The 24,855-nt window shown below is 37.7% G+C and overlaps 1 protein-coding gene across 1 annotated transcript; it reads left to right on the forward strand.

The window, feature by feature from the left end:
* The first annotated feature begins 927 nt into the window (after window positions 1-927).
* On the forward strand, window positions 928-24,138 carry LOC128304719 (barH-like 1 homeobox protein). Its single transcript, XM_053041932.1, has 4 exons — window positions 928-994; window positions 15,449-15,758; window positions 23,607-23,702; window positions 23,826-24,138. The coding sequence occupies exons 1-4, from the start codon at window positions 928-930 to the stop codon at window positions 24,136-24,138; spliced, it is 786 nt and encodes a 261-aa protein (XP_052897892.1).
* Window positions 24,139-24,855: the final 717 nt, after the last annotated feature.

A 24,855-nucleotide genomic window follows, 5' to 3' on the forward strand; every position in this document is an offset into this window, starting at 1 on the left:
GCGATTGGGATAAATTTACCTGATTCCAACATTTTACATCTTCTGATGAAACTTATGACTAAAATGTCCGAGTTTTCGAAATTCATGTCTACTAAATCCGAAATTAATGGAGCATTTTTGTTCATAGTTTAAAATAAATACAATCGAATGAACGTATCGTTAAGTTATGAAGAATCGTCATGAAGTTATTCTTATTTTTAAATACATACTAAGCTACAGCACGTTTTATACGGCCTTATATTGGTCTCTTTGGGGTCTTACTAGTTTGTGTATATTGTGTTTTAAATTAAAACTTCATAAAAACCGCGTCGTTGATTAACAGTAAATATTAACAATTAAGTCCTTTATTTGCTTCGGCTATCGCTTTATCTTAATATGATTTATCATAATAGCCCATTTCAAAAAGACGTACATATACTTAAACACATTTATGTACATCGCTTTAACTAAATCTTTCCACGGTCATCAGACCTTGCTCGTTTTTTTTATCAAATTGCAACACTACGAACTGATATTACAGCTCGTGCGTCGTGCACATGCGCTATGGCAATAACTATATCTGTGTAGCATAATATGAGTAAACGGAACGTATAACAAACCAATGTTGCTCACTTGCAGCGCAAAAACATGCGATTTGTGTCACTTTTGCCTTAGTTCACCTTAAACATTCGACATAAGCACGTGAAATGTTGTATTGTGAGTTCGGTGTGCTAGGTGTGCATTGAAAACGAAGCTATTCATTAAAAAAATGTTTAAATAGTGAAGATCAAATGGCCGTTTGGATAGACGTACAGTGGGCTGCAAAGCTATATGAGTTGAGTTACTGGTCTAAACAAAAACAAGCCGATTACTGACAACTTGGTGAACAACATTGGCGAACAATTTTTTGTGCCATCTTATATCAATTGTGAATTTGAGAAACACATTATGGAATCCAGCAAGTCATTTTTCATACGGGATCTACTAGGTGATCTAATTAGCAGTCGACAATCCGGTACGTACTCAAGCATTTATGGAACTGTGTCATGCAATAGTAAATAATTAGGTTTAATTGAAGTATCATTGAATAAATAACTTAAAACTGTTGACCGTTTCCAAAACATCGTCAGAAACACTGCAACAATCTTTGAAGTAGTAAGGAATAGTGACCAATTAGTGCACTATTGCAAAAAATAGTGTTCTGGGCCTCTCTAATGTGGAGAGATGAAAGAAAGCCCAATAACTGGCTAACTTCAAGTAGGTCGAAACGGCTGAGAGGAAGGGGGTTTTACATCCCTGTTTGGTTGTTGTGGAAGTAGGGGTCGTATTAAGGTCTCGCTGTTTCATTTTGGGGGCCCTCAACATCGCTTTTCGGACCCTTGAATCAACAAACCACATATTCGTGACAGCATGACGCTGAACGTGTTAATTACATTTTGCCAGGGAAGACATGACTAACCTAACTTCGTTAGGTATATAAAGGAGAATCTTTCTGAAATTTTATTTTCACAATTTATGCTTTTTGTTATTTATATTTGCAAACATGGTAAAGTGACTGTCGAACACTCGCTCTTATTGCAACATTTGAACGTAATTCACTCAGTAAGAATTCAATATATCAAATTTTCATACTTTCCGACGATATTCTTTCCGATCTAAAGCTATGCGAGAACTTGATGTTATTCTGGACTCAGGCCTTAGTTTATTGCCAAAGTTGATTTAACACTACGATTCATTTTAATATCCAGCAGTAGGTTTTATGGACTTTTGTCATTTTGGAATACCATGGAAACTACTAGATTTGATGGGTGATGTTTTGAGATTTGAAAAGAAGCAAAATAGGAAGAATCCATTAAATGATTACACTTACAAAGAAGTAATCCTAACATTGTTTACATCTTCCCCTACAAATTATAAATACTCGTCAAAATAGCTATTTAGTAAAAAAGGGAAAGACCCGTGACAAGACGCTAAATTGACTAACAACAGAACGAGCGAAAAAGATTGCGCATTTCTAATTATCATAATTTATGTATTCATATAATAATATTAGCAAAAGCTGGATTCTGCGATGGGTGGATTCTGCGATTAGGTGTTTTACTGCATGTTGTGTTAGTCGTGTTCTATGCTGTTGTGGTCGCTGCTGCTAATGGTAATCGTTACGGTGAACACATTACCTCGCTACGTTGTTTTGAAATAACCCTTTTGTTCAAAGTATCAAAGCAATGTTTCAAAAATGGAACAAAACAGAAAAACATAATAAATACGTTTGGGATTTACTGAATAGTGGTGCTATGCAGAAAATCCCTTCAGTACGATACGATGTGTTTTGGGAAAATACGAGGAAAAAACGACGGGAAATACAAAATGACAAATGACGGCAAAAGTAGCAAGAGCAACAGCATCGCCCGCTTCAGCAGAACCAACTGCAACAGCTTTCATCGGCAACTCAAGCACACTCATATTTGTGTATCTATAAATATACATCTAGGTTCGAACACAAACTCTTCATTATGTACTTCAGATTCATTCTAAAATAAAATGTATACATTTTGGTTTGAAATGCACAACAAGATCTCTTAACATCAAGCGAGTTTGGAGATTTTCCGTTACAATTAGTTGACGTTTGACGTTTAGTAGACGTTTAGTTACAATTAGTTGACATTAAGTTGACGTTTGATAAAACGGGTCTTCGTTTGTGTTAGAGAATATTTGTCTTTACTAAGCTTTCCATGCGTTAAAGCGCATAATACGAATCTTCCGTTTTTCACAACAATTTTTCACAGAAAATTGACCCTAATCAAAGGATATTTCAAAACTTGCAAACGCAATGACAAAATAACCCAAATAGAAAGTTTATGACGAATTCCTCTTAGTTCAACGCAATTTAATTACGAAATAATCTTTGACCGTTTAAACATGTTCATATTTCAAATCTACAAGATGAAGTATAAACGATATTTCTAAGGAAATTCAATATAAGCGATATACGCCAAAGTGTTAGGTCTCAAACAATAGCGAAAAACGGGCGGCTGCTGTATTTTGTTAGTCACTAATACTTTTACTTCCCCAAAGCCATGAGATTGGTATAGAGGAACCGTTTCTCAACCGTTTGTATTACAGTTCTTTGCGAGGTCGATTTGTCGCTCAGAAGGCAGGCTGTTAAATCCCCTGGCTGGCAGAGAAGCAGGCTGTAGAAGTTTAACTACCATTGACCTGTTTTTTTATTGTTATGTTTTATACAAGCGTGTTTCTGTCGGTTCATCATTCTTAGAGGAGGCAACAAGCACATTGACATTTAAAAGATTCGTTTTCCGGGCACTACTCTCCCTTATATAACAGCTTGAGGTCGTCTACACGGCGAGACCCTGAGCGACCGCGTACTCTATCGTTGTGATACTATTATAGGGGATTTCCGGGGAGGGATTTCCGTTGTACACTATTGAATGGAAATTAATAACAAACATTTGTAAAGTGCATAACCAACACGAAACACCATTTTTGTTAGCCAATTGTACGTACCATTGATTACTTCTAAATTCAAACATCCGAGACAAGTTCCTGGTTTTCGAGCAAAATGAGACTATTATGAAAATAGCATAAGCATAAGAATAGCATAATAGCATAAAGCAAAGATATGACGCGAGCGTTTTTCAGTTATTCACCACGTGGAGATACTTGATACTACACGTGTCGAGTTTGATTGTAGCATGGGACATATGCTTTCCATTCATTGTTTTTTTTGCACCGGAACATCTTATAGTCATTGTCATACTTGTACCCCACTTATGCACAAAATCAGACAATCACTTTAGGAACGCTGGATAAGTGGCACTCCTGTTGTGATCGGAAATTGGCAAAATCGGTTCGATATGATGTAAGAATACCGGGAAATCTATAAATGTGAAGCATTCAGAACGGTTAGGGGCCAGGAAAATAAGATTTCTCGATTTTGTACAAAATTGCTCTTACAGAATATAATCTAGCTTATTCCAACAGAACACTCAGTTGTAGATTTTGATCAGAAAATATCCGAAAATAGTTTCATAATTAATTCATCGATCTGTGTTATTTACTAATATAAACAAAAGCTACTGAACCAACTCGTTCATGGTTAGACTAGTGATAGAACGGGTCGGAATCGATTCCGATATACCTACGACTCTCTCAATCCGGTCGATCCGTGAAATTAGTCGCAAGGGTCATTATTAAGTTATTCTCTAAATTTGGTGTGGTGAAGTTTAAAAAATATTTGAATAAATAATATAGAAATTTTTGACATAATTACGTTGAGGGTTCAGTACAATAATAGCAATACGTCAGTATATTGGATAGAAAGTATATATAAAACCAGTTGTTGTAGTATCCATGATGCACATCATCGTAATTTGTAGGTGTTTGTTGATTTATAACACATTCTAGTGTTCTGTAACTAATCTGGAAGCCGCGTAGGCCGTCATTATTAAATAAGTTATAAATCGGGAAACTACCACAACCGAAGAACCGTAACATTTGTGAAATACTTCACTTCATATTGCAGCAAAACATTTCCTTTTCTAGTGGAACCAATCGGTAGGGAAATAAAAAGCTGTAGCAACTAAAATGTATGTAAAACACATAAGCTTTTACGATTTTTCGATCTAAGTACAAAAAATGGTAGTCCGAACGCTGTTTCGTACGGGTAAAAAATAAAACGTCACGTCACTTGTTACGGAGAAACGGTTTAGATGGTCAAGGCTATCGCAATAGAACAGTCTACTTTTCTTTTCGATTAACATCACAGTTTCCGATCGGAAACGAAATGCGTTCGGGATATCATTTTAAAAGAATTCTCGGACCGAAGCTTTTACGATTCTACTATCGTAGTATCTCTCCGATAGTTACACAGCTATGCATATTATTATTATAACGAGCTATATCGGCCTGGTTACACGGCTACCCAAGAGAATTATGTAGTTTACTCAAACTTCTAGGTGTATTCAACGGGATTTTTGACCTTACGATTTTCATTTTTTTTTTCATCTGGTTCAAAATCATATTATCGTAGACGCTATATAAGAAAGCTAAGCCTTGCAATGGGGATCATATATTGTATATAGTTTAGATTTTCAAATTAAACTAAACAAACCAAAATCACTTTGAAATCCCTTTGATGTACTTGGTTAGCGGCATCGGGCCTACACCACAGGACTGGTACAGAAACCCATATGGATCGTTCCCTCGTAGTAAGGATTAACTATCCGGCTAAATAGTAAAATTAGTCCATACAAACTGGCCCGTTCTTGCGATTAAAACTTTTGAGTGGTTTTTATTCGCTATTTAATTTGGGCTCAACAATAAGACTCTCCAGGATCGACCACAGAACGTTGAATATTCCAAGATGGAATGAGTTTTATTCGATTTCCTGAAATCAATGGAAAAAAATATTTAATTGATTAAAATATTTTGCTAAATTCCAAACTATATAGCCAATTGTCATCTGGTCTCGCCGTTTTTAAAACGTCCTACCACCATGTTTCAGAACAGTATTGTGGTTGAGTTTTTGTGTTTAGTACTTCTGATTTTCGTAATTTTGTGTACATTCATTTGCAATAGAAATTGCAAGATTCCAAGCCAGTAATAATGTTTTTTTTATTATTATCGTTAGAACGGTCAGGCCGTATATCTTAAAGACTATGCTTAATATCTAGTAGTTCACAAATAGGGGGTGGGACATTTCCTTCTCTTACCATTGCGATGCACCTTATCCCGGGTGAACTCAGTAGGAATATCTGTATCTTTTTGGAGTCCCTCTTGTCCTCCTTTTTCGGTGGACTTTCGTATTATTCCGACATTTAGAGAGGCCGTCTGCGGCGTCCTTTAGTCGGAGGTGAGTTTGATGATCTTGCCAGTCTTTGGAGCCTTTGATTCGTTGTCGTCCGTGTGGGCTGACGTCTCGGACAAATACTATTTGTATTTGTTTTTGGCATACCAGACTGCGTCATGGTAGCGTCTGTCCCAACCTACATAGGTGCGACTGTCCAAGCTTCCCCAATGTATCCTCGACAACTGCAATAGAACATATAACAGTAAGGACAACAGAAACGAGGGACAAACATCTGTAACAAGGACTAGACAAAAGGAAGAACAAATAAGAACAAACGATAGTGCGTACTACCTACAGGATGGGGAAGGGGAGGGAATCATAGGGTGATTCCGATCTCTTTGGCGAAGTCGAACAAAATCCGTGCGTACTCGTAGTCCTTCTGACCCAGAATGACGCAAATTGGCACAGCAGCGGATCTTCCTGATGCCCGAACGGCTGCTAGAAGACCGGGTCTTGCGGCGTCGAATTCACCACATGACCAGAGGATGTGGTCGATGTCATGGAATCCAACACTACAGCTACAAACCTTGGAGCCGGACATACCTATACGTTGAAGGTGCGCATTCATTGCATACAGTAATAATGTTCTAACCAACACAATCTGTCGGTGTACTACGACATATCTAGCGTTGCCATCCATCATGAATAGAATCACATTGTAACCATTGGAAATCCCTCTTCTGTTTGATATTCTAACCTCAGAGGTCTTGCATTGCCATTTCATACTTTACTTGAGTTTTACTTATTCGCAGTTGTGGATTGTTAGACCAACTTACGGAAAAAACGGCCCGAATAGAATTTGACATTAGTCCTCTCGTGAGAAAGTGATCAAGCATTTGGTTATTCCAAATTGCTAGAAAATTCTTTGAAATGTCTTCGGAAAACTGGCGAGACATACGTTAAAATCCAGGAGAAACTGTTAAAACCCTATACGATAACCAAAACTGTTGTTAGACTGAAATTGTTTAAACATCCATACGATTGGATGCATTGATAAAAAAAAGAAGGAATCTCGCAACTTTTACATAGGATGTGGCATACTATATCAAAATAATAGAATCTACACCTTGGGAAAAACTTGGGGTTGTTAAGCTGTCCCAAAGCTTTTGCCATTGAAGAGCCGCCAGACTAGTAATATAGTCGAATTCGCCCAATGTTTTCAATTAACGTGTAAACAATTATTATCTTTACCTTGTCCTTGTTCAATAGCGACTAACACATTTGCAGTGTCAGTAATCACGTTTAGTTTTTCCGGGTTATAATTTTCTTCTCCTGCGATGCGTATGTTAATAGCCTCAGCGGAGCATATTGATGTGTGATCTGGGAGTTTCATTGCACAATTTGTATTTGAGGAGTATAAAGCCACATCCTGCAGAGATAGATCCAACGAAGTAAATTTTATGATGTTTGGAAAATTTTTGATTTATATCGACTACAGTTAATTGATGTATTTGTTTGCTGTTTAATCCATTCGTATTATAAATAGTCTAATCTATTTTGGGAGAGTTTATAAACCAAGGCCGATGAAATGTACGGGAAAGCTTGATAGCGTCCGGCAATGTACAATTGGCAATATTTTTGTAAATGTCTTTAGCTCTTAGGACAAGAGAAGCACATTCCATTTCTTTTTCTAAGCTGCGCAGAGCTGTACTTATCAAATGTGTGAAAATGGAAGCATGCCGCTTTCACAAAGCAGTGACCTTAAGGGGCTAGCAACGAAGGCTCCCGTGGCGCTTCTTATTGCCACATGGTATATTGGGGACTAGATTTTATCTAATTTATCAAAATCTAAACACAACAGTTCTAACCCGTATACAATTTTAGGCAATTGACTAAACGTAACATAATAGAAAGAGAAGCTCTCGCTTTGTAGGACCCTAACATTCTAAACACGGCGATGATGTTGAAGAAATTAGGACAATATTGTGTGGAATTAAGAAGAACAGAGATTCAATGCTATTTAGGAATAATGTAGGGGAAGTGTTACCGAAGTTAACCGAAAAGGAGTGATTTTCTAAGAAATGCTGTAAAAGTAATCTAATTGTTGGATTATACCGTGTTGCCATGTCAGGTCGTATGCCTTAGCGAGATCGATAAGAGCAAGATCCATAAATTTGTTGGTTTTTCTCACTGCTGTGAATTTATTTTCTAAATGAGCAAAGTATGTTTCCGTGCCATGTCCGCGCTCAAAAGCGAGCTGGTTGAAGAAGTTCTCTTGATTCTAATTCGAAACAAAATCTTCTGTGGACCATTCGTTCGAGGATTTGTGATATACAGTTTAAAAGAGAAATGGTCGGCAACTATCGACAGATAATGGGGATTTATTTGGTTTGAGGATGCGGGTGATATAATTTTAGAAGATATTCTAACGCACAGTGAGGAAGGTGCTGAAGCGACGGATACCCTATTCCGTCTGGACCAGCTGATTTTCCTTTACACTTTTTCAGAACGTAAAGTAGTTCATTCAAAGGAGTTCAAAGGTTTATTGTAATTTTTGTTTGTGTCTGTATTAAAAGATGGTCTATTCTTTTCAGCTACTCTTTTGTGATCTAGGAACGAATTGGAATAGCTAGTGTTGGATGAAATGTATTGAAAGTGCTTCGCGAATTTTTCGGCTATGGTGGAGGTCATTTGTAGGGTTTTATTGATTGAGGAGGGTAGTGCAGTTAGGCAAAGCGCCACATTCCCCGTAAGATTGTTTTCCACACGATGCACAGATTTCAATGCTATTACAATGTTGCAACGCATGGAACGCGTGTAATATACCCTGCATTTTATTCTTTCTAGACCTATGAAGATGTAGTCTGGAATTTGTGTAGCTTGCATTGTTACAACGTAAGGCCTCCTCCACATGGGCCGCGGCCGCCGCGGTACCGCGGAAAACGCGTATGCCACTTGGCTGCGGTCGCCTGCCAAATCTCCGCGGCAGGCTGTCATTCTCCGCGGCAGGCTGTCAATCTCCGCGGCAGACTGTCAAACAGGCGCGGAAACGCGGCTTTGTTCAAGATGGACAAGTCTGCGGAACCGTTCACAACCGCGGAAATTGACAGCTTGCCGCGGACAATGACAGCCTGCCGCGGAGATTTGGCAGACGACCGCGGCCAAGTGGCATACAAGTTATACGCGTTTTCCGCGGTACCGCGGAAAACGCGCCCCATGTGGAGACGACCTAAGAGATGTTCGGGATAGTATGACCGTTTGATTTCTTCATAAAACGGTTTATGTCGGTTATGTTGTCAACTACTAGGTGTTTTTTTTTATTTCTTCGAGTTCCAGTGTGCTTATTGAGTTGCACGTGAAAACATCCCAGCGAGCTACTGGACTCCATCTATTCATTTTTCACTCGGATCTCTCGTTCTGGCCTACAGCGACGTGAGATAAAAGACGAACACACACGCGATACACTCGCAAAATCATGGTACGCCCTCGATCGCGCGTATACGGACATCGCAACGCACCAATCCATTCAAAACGACCGACCGACACACGTGTGTCGACAGCGTACGTACCTGTGTACTGTGGTCGTGTAGGTCAAGTTTCCTCGACTCGAAGCCGAATTTAGCCTCTCATTCAAAGCGTCCAACCGACAACGATCGATCTTCGCATCGTACTATGGAATGCCGCTTCATGATATAAGCGGTATGAAATTTCGGTGCTGAAATTTCTGCATTTAATCGTACTTAAATTATTAGTTATTTATAAACCATCGGTTGTAAAGCAGTGGCAACACTTTAACCAAACAATTGGTACACTTTCTCCTAAGATATTTTGAAAGACAAGTGCACAAATGCAATGATCAAAACTAAGTAGAATTTGATACATTCCTAGGCATTGCTTTGTGGCGATCTGTAACACACCGGGGGCAGGAAAAGTCTAAGTGATAGATACATACAATGTTCTACAAAGTGGTTAAGAATAAAAAATCTAGATTTTCTAGAAATATCAGTGGCGTTTTTTTTCATAATTTTCACATATTTTTAAGAATAAGCAGAAAAGTAGCAGAGATAAATAAAAATGATATTCTACAAAAATGTAAAGAACAAAACAATACACCTTTTTTCAAAGATTTTACTTATACAATTTTTTTCATTATTTTCTAATACAAAAAGCATTTCGAAATGCCTAAAAGTTTAAGTTTTAATTTAAAACACCCAATCGCTGAGCCATTTGAATGTTTTTCAATACTTCCAATGACAAAATTCCTTCCCGTTACGCTTTGATTATAAACCGTAAACTACGCACGTAAACCTAGCTACTCGCCCGAAACCTTTGGCTGCTGCTCGACCGATTTAATCCAACATTATCTTTCTTTACAGCACTATCGCACACGCAAATAGTATGGGGAAAAGAGCATCATTCTCTGATAACGGTTCTCACGAGAGAGCCATAGAGTGATTCTTCCTCCCCCATCCACCTTTTTTGCATAGGATCATATTTTTGCCACGACCCGGCGTAGGCCCACGCTGCAAAAGCCGGTGGGCGACTGAAGCGGTCATATCCCGGGGCGAATATCCCGGTGAGAGTGTGTGCGTGATGGTCGATCACATCTGCCTAACGGTACTTTATTCGTAGGTCGAGTAAACCCTTCCTTGACTATGAGAACAAAAAAAATTGACTGCCTTTGCATGATTGGGAAACTTAACTGAATTTGTATTCTGGGTGTGATTGTTACTGTTTCCCCATTTATCAAAGCGGTGATATTTTAGTACGATTTTGCAGCACAATATATGTATACTCCATGTGTATTCCGTGCCAACGGTGATATCGTCACAAACCCACATAACCCGCCTCTTCCTGCAGTCGGTGCGTTATTCCGGAACTGGTCAATATAAGGTATACCTGAACAGATACAAAGGCGCAGATCATCGCGAACGGACATGCGTTCATACGTATATGAGTATAACGTATGACATGTATGACTGAACATCCGTGCTAGTGGATTGCGTGGAGTAAATTCCCGCTGCATGGTAGACATCTGACTCGATTAAATTCACTATCAAATGCACCAGCCCGAGTGTTCAGCATTGCATCTTACTCGCCTTCTCAGCTCGTACAGCGGAGCCTAGCGTGGTGAAAGCACAGCGAGCGAACCAATGCGCTGGTAAACCGCAGCTTGAACGCGGTAGTTGTACATCATGGAATTGCGGGATGGTTGTACGATTTACTACTCAGAAGTTGGGTCGAACTATCAATTGTAGCTACCGTTCACCTTCTTGGTCCCAAAGTTGCCACGCGTATGCTCCGATTATATATACCTGTACATATACGGCGGTAACTGGTGTTGGTGGTGATGGAGCCGGTATCGATATTGTACTCGAAGATGATGATAATCCTGGCAGTCGTCTAGCGTCTGCCTCCGAAACTATGAATGACTGGTCGACCGAAGTAGCAGGGACCTGATCAACTGATGCGGATCCTGTTGATGCTGCTCCTGATAAAATATTCGATGTCCGACTGAGACGTTTCTTGGCTCTATAAACTGATTGTCGTTTTCTAGCGAGCCTTGCCTTCCTTTCGTTTGATGTTTGTTCTTGTAGAGGGTATCTTTTAGCTATATCAATTTCCATTGCTGAAACATTTCTGAAGAGCATTTTAGAACAATGTCAGTCTAAAAACGATTGGCAATGTTACCAGGATTAAAAGAATGTAGTTTGAACAGTCTTCTACACGGGGATATCACGGGGATATCACGGGGATGCAGTTTTTTAACAGTTTCTCATGGAGTTGAACGTATTTCGCTCCAGTTTTCCCAAGATAACAGGTGGGCTGATAATTGTTTGGGCTAACATATATATCGCGCTAAAAGATTTTTATCCATATCATACTTCGTTTGTACCAACCTTCAAACGAATTCTGTCCACATTTGACAGCACTCGGGCCAACCTAATGAGCTAGAGCATTTTGTGTGACGCAACTTTTGTGTTTTGAGTAATCATGGAAAAGGAGGAATTTCGCGTGATGATAAAATATTAGTTTTTGAAGAGGAAACATATATTTAAAGCCAAAAATTGGCTTGATGAAGAGTTTTTGGACACTGTTCCACTAAAATCAACCATCAAATATTGGAATGCTAAATTTAAAAGTGGTAAAATGAGCACTGAAGATGGTCCATCAATGTCCAACTCGTCTTGTTAGGTCCGTTGTCTCTTTGCCACATTACCAACTAAGTATTCAATAAGACACGTGCATGTCCGATGAAATAAATAATAATAAATAATAACACTGTGGACGCCCAAAAGAGGTGGTTACTGCCGAAAACATTAAAAAAAATTCACCAATTTATTAAAAGCAACCGTAATGTGAAGTTGATCGAGATAGCTGACACCCCAAAGATGTCTAAGGAACGTGTTGGACATATCATTCACGAGTATTTGGATATGAGAAAGCTCTGTGCAAAATGGCTGCCGCGTGAGTTCACATTTGACCAAAAACAACAACGAGTTGATGATTCGGAGCAGTGTTTGGAGCTGTTTGAGCGAAATAAATCCGAGTTTTTGCTCCAATATGTTACCATGGATGAGTCTTGGCTTCTCCACTTCACTCCAAAGTCCAATAGACAGTCATTCGAGTGGACTGGCCGCGATGAACTTGCTCCAAAGCGGGGGAAACGCAACAATCAGTTGGCAAGGTTATGGCGTCAGTTTTTTGGAATTCTCAAAGAATAATCTTCATCGACTATCTTGAGAAAGGAAAGACCATTAACAGCGACTACTAAATCAAGTTATTGGAGCGTTTGAAGGACGAAATCGCCAAAAAACGGCCACATTTGAAGAAAAAAAAGTTTTGTTTCAACAAGACAACGCACCGTGCCACAAATCAGTGAATGGCAAAAATGGCAAAAATTCATGAATTAGGCCACGAAATGCTTCGCCACCCACCGTATTTCGTAGATCTGGCTCCCAGTGACTGACCCCATTTCTCAGATCCCAAAAAGATGTCCTCTGAGAAGAAATTTTCGTCGGATAAAGAGGTATTCGCCGAAACTGCGGCCTTTTTTGAGGCAAAGGACAAATACTAATACAAAAAGGGTATCGAAAAATTTTAAGACCGCTAAAATCGGTGTATCGCCCTTGAAGGGACGTATGTTGAAGACAAAAAAATAATTTGGCCAAAAAAAGTGTTTTACTGTCATAGGCCAAACAATTATCAGCCCACCTGTTATTAGGTCCATAAGCTGGACGTACAATCGAAAGCATCGAATAAGTAAAAACCAAGAAAGTAAAAAAATATATTCCAAGAACCACGAGGTATCAAATATCAAACGGAAGAGAGAGTTCTAATGACTCCAATATAATTTTATTCACATTCTATGACAATGCTAGATATGTCGTAGTACACTGACAGATTGTGTCGGATATAATATCATTATCGGCTTGTAAACTTGGAAAAATTGTATATAATACTAAACATAATACTCCACCAAGGCTCTGTTCCGAAACATGCAGGCAGGACATTTTTAAATCGGTGAGAGAAAACAATACCAAACGACGAGTATCGCAATGGTAATAGCTGGCGGACATTTTACGGAAGTGAAAACAATCCTAGATTCTATTCTAGAATAATTTACGGAAAGAAAGAAAAAGTATTAAAATTAGAACATAGGAGTTTGAGCACCGGGCAGCCCGGTGGTGTATTGGTAGCGGTGCCGGTCTTCACACGGCAGGAGCAAGGACAGGAGTATTCCAACCGGACCAAACCCACGTAGTAAGGACTGACTATCCGGCTACGGATAGATAAAGTAAAAAAAAGGCAGAAATGGTAGGCCCAGGCCTCCTGAGAATATCGTGCCAATAAAGAAGAATAATTTTGAGTAAACTTCATAGTTCTCTTGCATAGCCGTGTAACCGGGCGATGTAGCTAGTTATATGCTAGCAAAATATGCTCCTTCGAAACACCTCCAACAAAGTTTGATGACTTGAATGCTGACTAATAGCACCACTTTTGATACGCTTACTCTAGGATGCGGCGAGCATAATTTACTGATTTGAGCAAGCACACACAAACACAAAAAATTACTGAACCACAAAAACTAGATATGGAATCTAATGCACATTTTAGTGAATGAAAAATCAAGTGTCGGATTTTGATTTTGAATTCCACATACACAATTACATGGACTATCATAATTTTTGAGCAATTTGAGTGTCACACAATTCGGAAAATAACTGCTAACTATTTTACGAAATTTAAAAAAAGAATGGTATGCAGAGTAGAAATACAAACTTATGTACCATATATACTTGTAAATAGTTTTCATCAAATTTAATCGTCAAATATTTCAATTCATATACCGACTCTCGGTACCGCGGAAAACGCGACCCATGTGGAGAGACGGCCTTACTGTCATAAAGGCTGTTTGCTAAAAAAAGCTGTTGATAAGTTGTTTCTGTTGCACTAATGTGTAATGCTGACAGATCTGCCCAGGAACGTAGTATAAGTCGGTTTATGTTATGTTGTTTTTGATTTCTTATACGCCATTGAAGGCAATACATTCATCCAAGGATTTTAGTAGAATTTGTTTTGTTATTTATTAATATGTGGTGTACTAACCTTAGTATTAAAAAAAAGATCAGCGAGGGGCCCCTCGCTTACTCGGACCCCATGGAGTTGCTTGGTTCACGTACCATTTAATTCGCCCCTGCTTGTATATAAACAAATACGCTCGTGATTCCATATCAAATTTTTGCGATTCACTAAAGTGTTTTGTGGTTCACAATCAATCTTCTGCTCGTCCAAGATGGGCTCGTCATATCGCCGTTTGAAGAATGCTAATTCAAAAGGAATATGTAAATGGCCAACAGTAAAATACCATAAGGAAACTTGAAGTTGCCATCAGACAGGATATGCCGTTCCAGTTAACCATTAGTGGCAATGTGTCTGGGACTGCTACAGCTACCGCTAGAACTGCTACTGATTACTAAATTGTTTTGTTTTCTTCAATATCTACTCATTATACTCGGCTATCTGCTAAAAAACCTAAATGATTCTATGATTTTGGGACTCAATGTTTTTTTTTTATTTTAGTCATTTTTTAGGATATTTTTGCTATTTTGCTTGAAAATATTGCTTGAAAGCACAAGCATATATGTTAAATTATTATAAAGTATTCGATGTATGGAGATGTTCGCATTGTAAAACTGGGTAAGACTATCATTTAAGCACGCAGTGTAGTATGCCTTAGCTAAACGAAACAGTCTAAAGGCCAGAGAAAATATCCAAATTTTCCAAGCTCCAAGAAAAATTTATAAATAAATTATAATAATAAAAATTCCCAGCGTAGCTGATCATTTTTGTCGAATAAACAACAATGGAAGTGCTGAAGAGCCACGTGCGATTAATCGCATGCCATTTAACATTAGCTGGTTACCGGGAAAACCAGGAATGTTTTCCCAGGAAAGATCAATCAGATTGTAGTCCGATAATTCGCTTTTAGTACTGCTAGTCGGTGATGCTAACAATGAAGACCTGTGCGTAGCATGTTGAATCATCTATCAACTATTATGAATTCGACTACGGCAACACTTTTTCCTTACATATGATGATAAGCATGTTGTACATCTTGGCTGCTGTATTTATGTTGATGTTTATCCTTTCATTTTACAGAACAATCATTTACAACCAGGCTCATATCTGACGATGAAGAGAACAGTGATATAGATATAGAAGACAGATCATCAGACTCGGAAACTATTGGTCATTATAATTCCTACATCACTAACGAGAATGGTACTGCCGAAAATATTCATCGTACATTACTCGCCACGATTGAACGAGAATCGAAAGCTAGCTGTATCTTAAGTTCTACGCAGGATGTACACACACCAGGAATAATCATAAAAAGTGGACGAAAACCACGGAGACGAAGAACTGCTTTCACACATGCCCAATTAGCTTACTTGGAGCGTAAATTTAGGTAACTATTAGCTAAAACTTATTTAACGTGGACCATGCAAATGCAGCCCGTACAAAAATCGGGTTATAAATACGATTACAAGAATTCGGTATATTTTTTCTTTCGTAAAATGGTTTGATATCAAACAGAAACTTATATTTAACCTAATTTAGGACGCTTTTGATAATCTTTTTTTTATTCTAGTATGGTCTAGTATGGTGGTCATACATTTTTGTATGTTTTGTTTTATTTATATGAGTATTCTTTAAAAATGGTATTTTTTACAGCATTATGATATTTTCACTGATATAATGTTATTTCATAATTAAATAACAGGCGTAATCCACTAAGGTAGTTACGCCTGTGTGAGAACTGAACCATAAATGCTTTTTGTCCTTTCACTTCGAGTAGCGAAGGATATTAAACGTGATTTTGACTATTTAAAAGAATTTTAGATTAATTGTAAACATAAATAAGTCATTTATAAATTGAAGCCAGGTACTAGTTGTATGTAAAATTATAAAAGTCGCTATTCCCTGAAACTGTTGTACCCATTAAAGATGCCTACATTTCTAGACAGGATTCTTTTTTTTTTGTTCTTTGTCATTTTTTTTATTAATTTTTCCCAGATCAGTTACAACATTTAGTTCCGCGAGATACAGCTTCAGCGAGCGCGAGAATACCTTCATGCCATTTCGGTTTATCTCAATAGTTGCAGTTTAGTACGGTTTTTAACGATCATTTACATAAATCCTAACAACTAATATCCTAATCTTAAACCTCAACTACGCCTAACTCAACACACTAGAGCTAATGTAATTCATAAGGAAATTTTCGTATGATTTCATGTTCTGAATGTAATAACGCATTTCTTGTACACTCTGTAATTTTAAGAACCAAGTCATCGAATGACATTATGCCGGTTGAACAATACAGATCTGTAAGTCTGGTCATAAATGGAGCATTTGTTATCATTCGTAGTACCTCATTTAAACATAATTGAATTCTCTTTTTATGCATTCTAGCACATGATTTCCAAACTGTTATTCCGTATGTTACAGTTGGGACAAAGACTTGTTTGTAAATGATTATTCTATTCGCACGAGAAAGACGAGTGGATTAATAAGTGGATACAATATTTTTATTAACGTGAGACATTTCAATTTGATGTTGTTAGTGTGAGCGCTAAACATAAGTTTATAATCAAATGTTATACCAAGCTATTTTACATGTTTTTTCCAACTTATTGAAGTTTCCGCGAATGTTATTTGAATATTGGTGTTAAAATATTTGGTTTTTAATTTATATGGTACTATCATCGCTTGTGTTTTACTTTGATTTACAGTAATCTTTCATGTTGTCATCTAATTATGAATGGCATTAAGATAGCGTTGTGTGGTGTTGCGAAGCTGTGCCAAAGTCCTTCTCATAACTACTAAGGCAGTATATATCTACTACTACTAAAGTGCTGTTCATTTAGAATTCGGTCAGACAATTTTATGTATAGTAGCTCCACCAGTGGTGCTATATGGAACTTTTTGACATTTATGTGTAGGTATTGGAGCACTCATTCAAGTATTGCAATGTTTTTTGCAAATCCGTGCAAATTTACAGTTGTGGTTGACCATGGAACTAGAACGTCGTAAATTAATTGTGCACACCCACTTAGAAAATCCAACTTTGTCTAGGAGAAAAATTGCCAAATTTCCTGAAATTCGCCGCTTCTACTGTTGGATGTGTATTAGAACGGTTTCGGGAGTGTCAAAGTACTACTAGAAAGGTCCAACAAAATCGTCGATCAGAAACAGTGGATCGTAAGCTGGACGGGAAGTTTTTGAAGACGTTGAAAGCTAACCCTGGATTTTCCGATGGGGAAGTTGCAAAAAAATCGGTGCCAAAGAACAGTGTCTGGAACAGTGTGTTTTGCCTTTCATCAAGGCTCACAAAGGCCCAGTAAAGTTCTGGCCAGATTTGGCATGGCATGGCACAGTCGGAATGTAGTACAATGGTACACCAATAACAACGTGGAAGTCATCGGCAAGCATTTGAACCCACCAAACTGTCCAGGATTCCGACCGATAGAACAATATTGGGTGATAATGAAAAGAAAATTGAAAAAGACATGCAAAACCACCAAAACAGCCTCACAACTGGCATATTATTGGAAAAAATAGCTGCTAAAGTTGCTAAATCGGTTGTGCGGCAGCTGATGTGGAGCATCAAAAGAAAAGTCCGTGTTTTCATCTATTCATCAAAATTATAATTTTTTGCTTATTTTAGTAAAAAAGCAAATAAAAAAACCTTTCATTTCATGTGAAAATTATACTTGTATGTTAAAAAATGGCCCATTTACAGCTTGTGATGAGTGATCGAATTCTAAATGAACAGCACTTTACTGCAAAGAGATGTATCTGGCTTGTTGCGGGAATCACTGGTAGATCGACTGTATACAAGATATAGAGCAATATATCCAATATACTGAACTGTGGTATTCCTGCCAGAATATTTTCGATGCTAGATTTGTTTGTTCCTATGGTGACCTCGTACGACCTTCCATGAAGATAACTCTGCAGCAGCCTGACTATATGATCTGGGATGCAGAAACGCAGTAATTTAAAGATGAGGCCATCATGCCACACATTGTCAAATGCTTTTTCAACATCGAGGACAACAATGGCTGATTTCGACTCAAGTTTGTTCTGATGGATGAAGAATCTTAGTTGTTGATAACTGGTAGAGTGACCATGCCTAAAACCGAATTGCTGGTGAGGTAGGATATTGAGTTCGGCAACAGCATCTCTTAATCTTATGTTATTCACTTTCTCAAACAACTGCCCCAAAGCCGAGAGAAGGCTTAAGCCGCGATAACTAGAAGGCAGCGCCGGATCCTTCCCTGGTTTAAGTATGGGAATAACTTTGGCGTGTTTCCACACATCCGGAAAGTAACCAAGCTTTAATAAGCATCTAGTAAAGATGTTACCAATTAAGGTTAGAGCTTTAATCCTTAAATGCTTGAGCGCATTGTTAAACAGTCCGTCAAACCCTGGTGCCTTTAGGTTTTTTAGTCCTTTCAAAGAGGAAACTACCTCATTCACAGTTACAGACTCTTCGACTACCTACGATGGCTGTGTATTTTTTAGTTGTGATACTGATTGTATTACTGCTGATTCCATGCTACTATTTATACGGTCACCAAGTCAATGGGCGCTTGCGAACTGAAATGAAAGGGCATTAGCTTTTTCTAAACCAGTTAACAGCATTTTACCTATCTTGTCAACCAAGGGGGGGCATAAGTTTAGGCTTGTGTTTTTTTTAACTTTCTACATCGTATTGGTATTTTTGCCTAGAGCAGCCATTTTTGAACCAAAATTATTGTTGCGTATATCATCGACTCGAGCAGAGATGACCCTAGCCAGAACAGCTGCATGATGTTTCTTGTCCGTCTCTCCAGTACGTTGGTATTGTCGTCTTAGTTGATTGCGAAGCTTGATTAGTAGTCTAGTGTGGTCATCTAGTTGAATGATGGTGCCGTTGACTCGCACTTCCGGCACCGTTTCTGCTACGGCAGTCTTTATTGCTCCCTCCAGAGCGTTGATGGCTCGATCGATGTTTTCGATTGTTGTCACTTCAGTTGAGTCGATACTCCGGTCTCCGGTTGGTAACTGTACGAAAACCATCTACCTGCATATCGGTGGCAGACATTTCGCTCATTTCATGCTTCATGCTCAGTTGTTAGCTGGTTTGAACTAGTAGTACTTGAGGACGACGATCGTTTTTTTTTTGGATTCTATGAGTCCGTTTTTGTGTCTACACCAACACCACTGGTCACTTTTGCCCTGATTCTCTGCAATTGTCTGTTACTCGGCATCGCATGCCTCTGCGACGGCAAACCCGCAACACTCTCACTTTTCACTCTAATTGTTTATTGTTTTTCTGTGACTCACACTTGCTCACACTGTCCCTCTATAAGTTTGGTCACTGCTCACGTCCGTTCACACTGCTCACGTCCGTTCACGTGTCACACGTCCGTTCGCCACGACAGCCGAAAGCCGACTAGATGGATTCTAAATCACGTTATTATGTGAGGAATCGTTAAACCACTGCTTACTTATTCAATTTTATCTTCTGTTGAATCTGATTGTAACCTAATTTCTGTAATTTAGGTCTTCCGAATGATTACTATCGTTTCCTATAAATGCTGTGGCGGATCAATCCGATTTTCAATCAATCGAATCTTGAACAGTGGCGGATCAATCTAAGGCGATATGATTATTCTTATTATTATCAGATTTTTCGATAAAAACTTAGTAATTCATTATTCCACAATTTGTATTACAAGTGATGTCGCAAATGTGTAACATAACTATTGTTTTCCGCATGTGAAAGCTATAAAAATGTTAAAATAATTTTTTAATTTGTGGCATTTGTACAACATTTTAACAATTTTTATTGCGAAATTAAGACTTATAATTAAAGGGTATTAAACAACCTTGGTGAGACATCGTATAGCTCACGCAAGGAAATATTATCGTTCGAACTTGTTTCTTCCAGTTGTCAAATTTCACATGTTTGGAAACTTTTCATCACTTTGATAGCTTATTAGGTTTCGATACCTAATTTTTGGTTACCTTAATGTATATGTATCTACTTTATTTTTTTTTTTTGAAATACGACGAGGATTTATTCATTTAAAAAAGATTTTTTCTACCGGTCTGTGTTCTCTGGGCAAAGATGTCGAAAGCAAAACATCTCTTGAATGATAATCGGCTATGTCAGTGAAGATATATTCCGAGAACTCACACATAAAATGAAAGTACTTTCAGAAGTATACGTTTAATGTAGTAAACTGAACAAATAGTGAGCTACAGAGGCCTTCCTATAAGCGGACTGAGCGACCGCGGGGGTCCCGTTCTTAAGGGGGCCGAGTTGTAGCTGCCAGACGTGTTTCCATTACGCATGAAGTATTACATTTCGACATTCCTTTTTTTCAGTACGTCCCAACAGTGCATACAATTATCAACATATTTGATAGAAATATGGAAGATCGTATTTGGCCTGTTCGTGAAAAATTAGTTAGTGTTGGTTTATACAATAAACTTGTTAAGTACTGTAATTCTAAGCCTCAAAGACCATAATAGGAAGTATGATTATGATACGGAGAAATATGTTTTAATTTGTGAGGATTTCTATATGAACGATTTTTTCATCAAAAGCTTACGTAAACACATAAACAATTCCTTTCATAGTTCAAAGCTTAAGAAAAATTTGCTACAGGTGTTAAAACTAACAAAGATGTGTATGAAATAGTATGAGTAATATTATGATATTGTGTGGGTCTTATATAGGTTTATATTATTATATAAACTTGACTGTAATGTTAGTTAGAATATGTTCGATTAGTTCGATTATTTCGAAATATTAGAAACATTTCACTACAAGGTAGCATATTTTGAAGATTTTCATTTGCATGACATAATAGAGAATACTTTAAAAAACTGAAATGATTTATTTATTTATTTTCATATGTTACTGATATTAAATTGCATATATTATGGGAGACGGTTAGGGGACCCATTAGGTACCACCACTTGGGAAAATCTGTCCTGCACACGTGTAATCCTCGCATTCTGTACTGCACGAAATGGGTGGAAGGCAAAGTGTTGGCACAATAAATATACTCTGCAGGATCTATTTTTGAAATACGCTAAACCGCAAATCGTTAACAACAGTTTTTTACATGACTAATACGTATTACTGAACACTAAAACATTTAGAAAGTGGCGCTATTGGCTATTGGTAGGCGATCTAAATGGACGTGAAGGGGTGAGCAGGAAGATATTGCAAATATAGCTCCTCCCTAAAAACATCTTGAGTTCAGAACACAACGCTGAGGAACATTAAGGAAAAAAAGGAATTCCACGGGAATTCCTAGTTTTTGATATACATGGTTATTAGAGTTTAGATATTTTAATGATAATTTCGTCTCTCTCAAATCTGTGTTGGGGTATCTGGTGGAACTTATCATCCTCGTAAGGTTTCCTTAAGCCACACCAATAACAATATGCGCATGAATTTTACTGTTGCAACAATTTAATTTGTTGAAATTTGCAAGGTACTTTATTGTGACTGTACGGTAAATTTGTGCCCGAAATGCGCTCCTTCTGCAGACAGAATGCATTGTTCAATGTACAGGCCAGTCCCCGAGGTACGCTACTATAGCGGACCGCTGTAATGCGAGAAAAATCCGCGTATCTCGAATTGCAGCGTAAATTGAATCCTCGTGCAATTTCGTTTATACTTCAAAAACACAGGGTCTTCCTTCTTTGCAGTTTATTTTTTAATCAAATTATGCGACTTTTAGAAATAATACATTAAAATCAAATGAAGAAAAATATTTTATAAGAGAATAGGAGGTATTTTCGACCAATTTTTAATCTTTTCGCTTAGATGTTGTGCTATAATCGAACTAATCTGTCAAATTTCCAAAAACTGCATATCTCTGAATCCGCGTATAAGACGCACCGCATATCTCGAGGGTAATATAGCAGTAGTGAATTGACACCTGCAAAAACCCTAGCGAGAACATGTACACGGCTACTATTAAAATGCTTGGATTGTAAACATTTGAAAATGTTATAAATTTATGGTTTTAAAATATCTGTTATATGTTGGCAAGTTAATAAACTTGAAAAAAATTATGGTTAAATTTCTGGAGAAATAAATATGCCAGTGCTTACCAAGATAAGTATTATATATATATATATATATATATATATATATATATATATATATATATATATATATATATATATATATATATATATATATATATATATATATATATATATATTATATTATACATATATATATAGTCTAAACTTCAAATATAAACGATGATCAATCCCATGACCAATCCCAAAGCATCCAGTGATTTACAATGATGCTAGAAGCAGATTGATCTTCTCTGGTAGTAATGGTGTTAATGACAGTGTTACTAGATGCAATGCATGCAAATGCAAGATTATATTTACAATCAATTTTTATCGCGTCGTATCGTGATCACTGGGACTGGCTCTATACAATTTCGCGTCACCATACTTCTTATTGCCAGGGTGCATGGCATCAATATAATACATCAATTATCCTGAAAAATTCGAGAAATTCAAACTCAAACTGCTCAAATCATTCCCGTTTTTCAATTTTTCCTTCATTTTCATCCTAGATTTACCTGATTAATGTGTTATTCTGCTATATGATCGGTAGATGCTATTATTTGTATAAATGATCGTGTAGAAATGTACAGCATTGTACAGATAGTGCAGTAAAGTACGAGGAAGTAATTCGATTTCGGTTTCTTTTTTTCACGTTACACATCCATAACTGATATTTCTACGCCTATTTCGACAATTAGAGTAAAATGTTACGAAAAGTACTTTTGATAATGTATTTTTGGAAAAAAATCGAAATTGGCTAACAAAAAATTTAATTTTACGTATAAAACTAAAAGATATGTCATAATTTTGAGATTCGCGTATATATGTAAATAAATAAACTAACTAATACTTTTTTATACAGAACCATCGAATTATAGTTCTAAATACACACAGCGCTGCAAATGGTTGTAGATTACACCAAAATTGCACACCGTAATTTTGCGATTATAGGGAAGCGGAGGTATAATTGATTTTGACAGCAGCATTTTTTATTTTTCTTATTTTTATGTGATGCTATTTGATGTGGGACACCCTGTCGGGTCGGGTTTTTCCGTTGAATAAAAATTTAAATATTAGACGATTTTTTTACAATTAATACATATCTACTTATCCTACATTTGTTACAAAAAATCTTTTTTATCTCTTAAAATCACAGGTGCCAAAAATATTTATCGGTAGCAGACCGAAGTGACGTCGCTGATGCATTGAATCTTTCAGAGACGCAAGTTAAAACATGGTATCAAAACCGTCGGTATGTGTTACCGTTTGGAAACTAAACGAAGAAACAGGCACATAACAATGCATTGCAAAATATTAATTAATGCTTCTCGCTTATTCATGTTTTCGTCTTTTCCAAATTTTCAATCGTTGTTAGGACCAAATGGAAACGGCAAAATCAACTTCGCATGGAGCAGTTACGGCATCAAGCTACGCTAGAAAAGAATTTAATAACCGTTTCTACCGCACCCAGTGGCAGCGTTCCAACAAGACATCTTCATCAGCAAGCTGATTCACCAGCTAGTTCATTACCAGTTACTAGATCCACCAATCAATGTTGCCAAACATCGCCTGCCCTGGTTGTATCAACACCGTTCGTTTCATCTAATCCCTGTAGCTTTCTGACTTCTGCTGCTGCGGCTATTTTCCGAAATGTTGGACAACCATGGACATCTAGTTCGATGCTGTAGATCGCCAAAATGAATGATGGAAGCGGCAAGCGAAGTGTATAGTGTATATATCCATAATAATTACGGTGCGCAGTTCAATAAATGAAATCGCCAATTACTTGCCATAATTGGGACAATTTAAAACACGCATACCGATCACAGACCGCCGACCACAGACAACAGTCAACAATTTGCGAACAAAGACATTATCAATACACGCTCGTTTACGCCATCCCTACACACTTATCTGGGCCTGTGTTTCCTTTTTAAGGCTTGAATTATACCTTCCATTATCCAAGTGGTACGATGGCACAAACTCAAACGCTAATGATCAATCAAAAACCAACGCCCATGGAATGATATTTGCGGCGGATTATCAAACCTGGTGTCAATCAGCGTACGCACGATGTGAAACATGTTCCTATCCCTTCATTGCGTTGCGACAAATTGGTCTTGATTACATGCCAACGGCAATGATTCCCACCCAACTGCTTGTTTTGTTCGGATGGAAGGATTGGCGTTCTAAGTGTTTTTCTATAGCATTATTATAATAGCTACGGGAGATCGTTACGGATTTTGTGTTGATTTTTCATCCACGTTCTACGTCTCTTTAGGCGGTCGAGATATGAACGCCGTAACCCCTGCGCTGCTCTTTACTTGCCCTTGGCCATCCGCATCTCGTTTGCAATGAATATCTCACTTGCTGATACTTATCAATTATAAGGGCAAATCTGTTTC

The sequence above is a fragment of the Anopheles moucheti genome, chromosome 3 (genome assembly GCF_943734755.1).
Source record: "Anopheles moucheti chromosome 3, idAnoMoucSN_F20_07, whole genome shotgun sequence".
Classification (NCBI taxonomy): domain Eukaryota; kingdom Metazoa; phylum Arthropoda; class Insecta; order Diptera; family Culicidae; genus Anopheles; species Anopheles moucheti.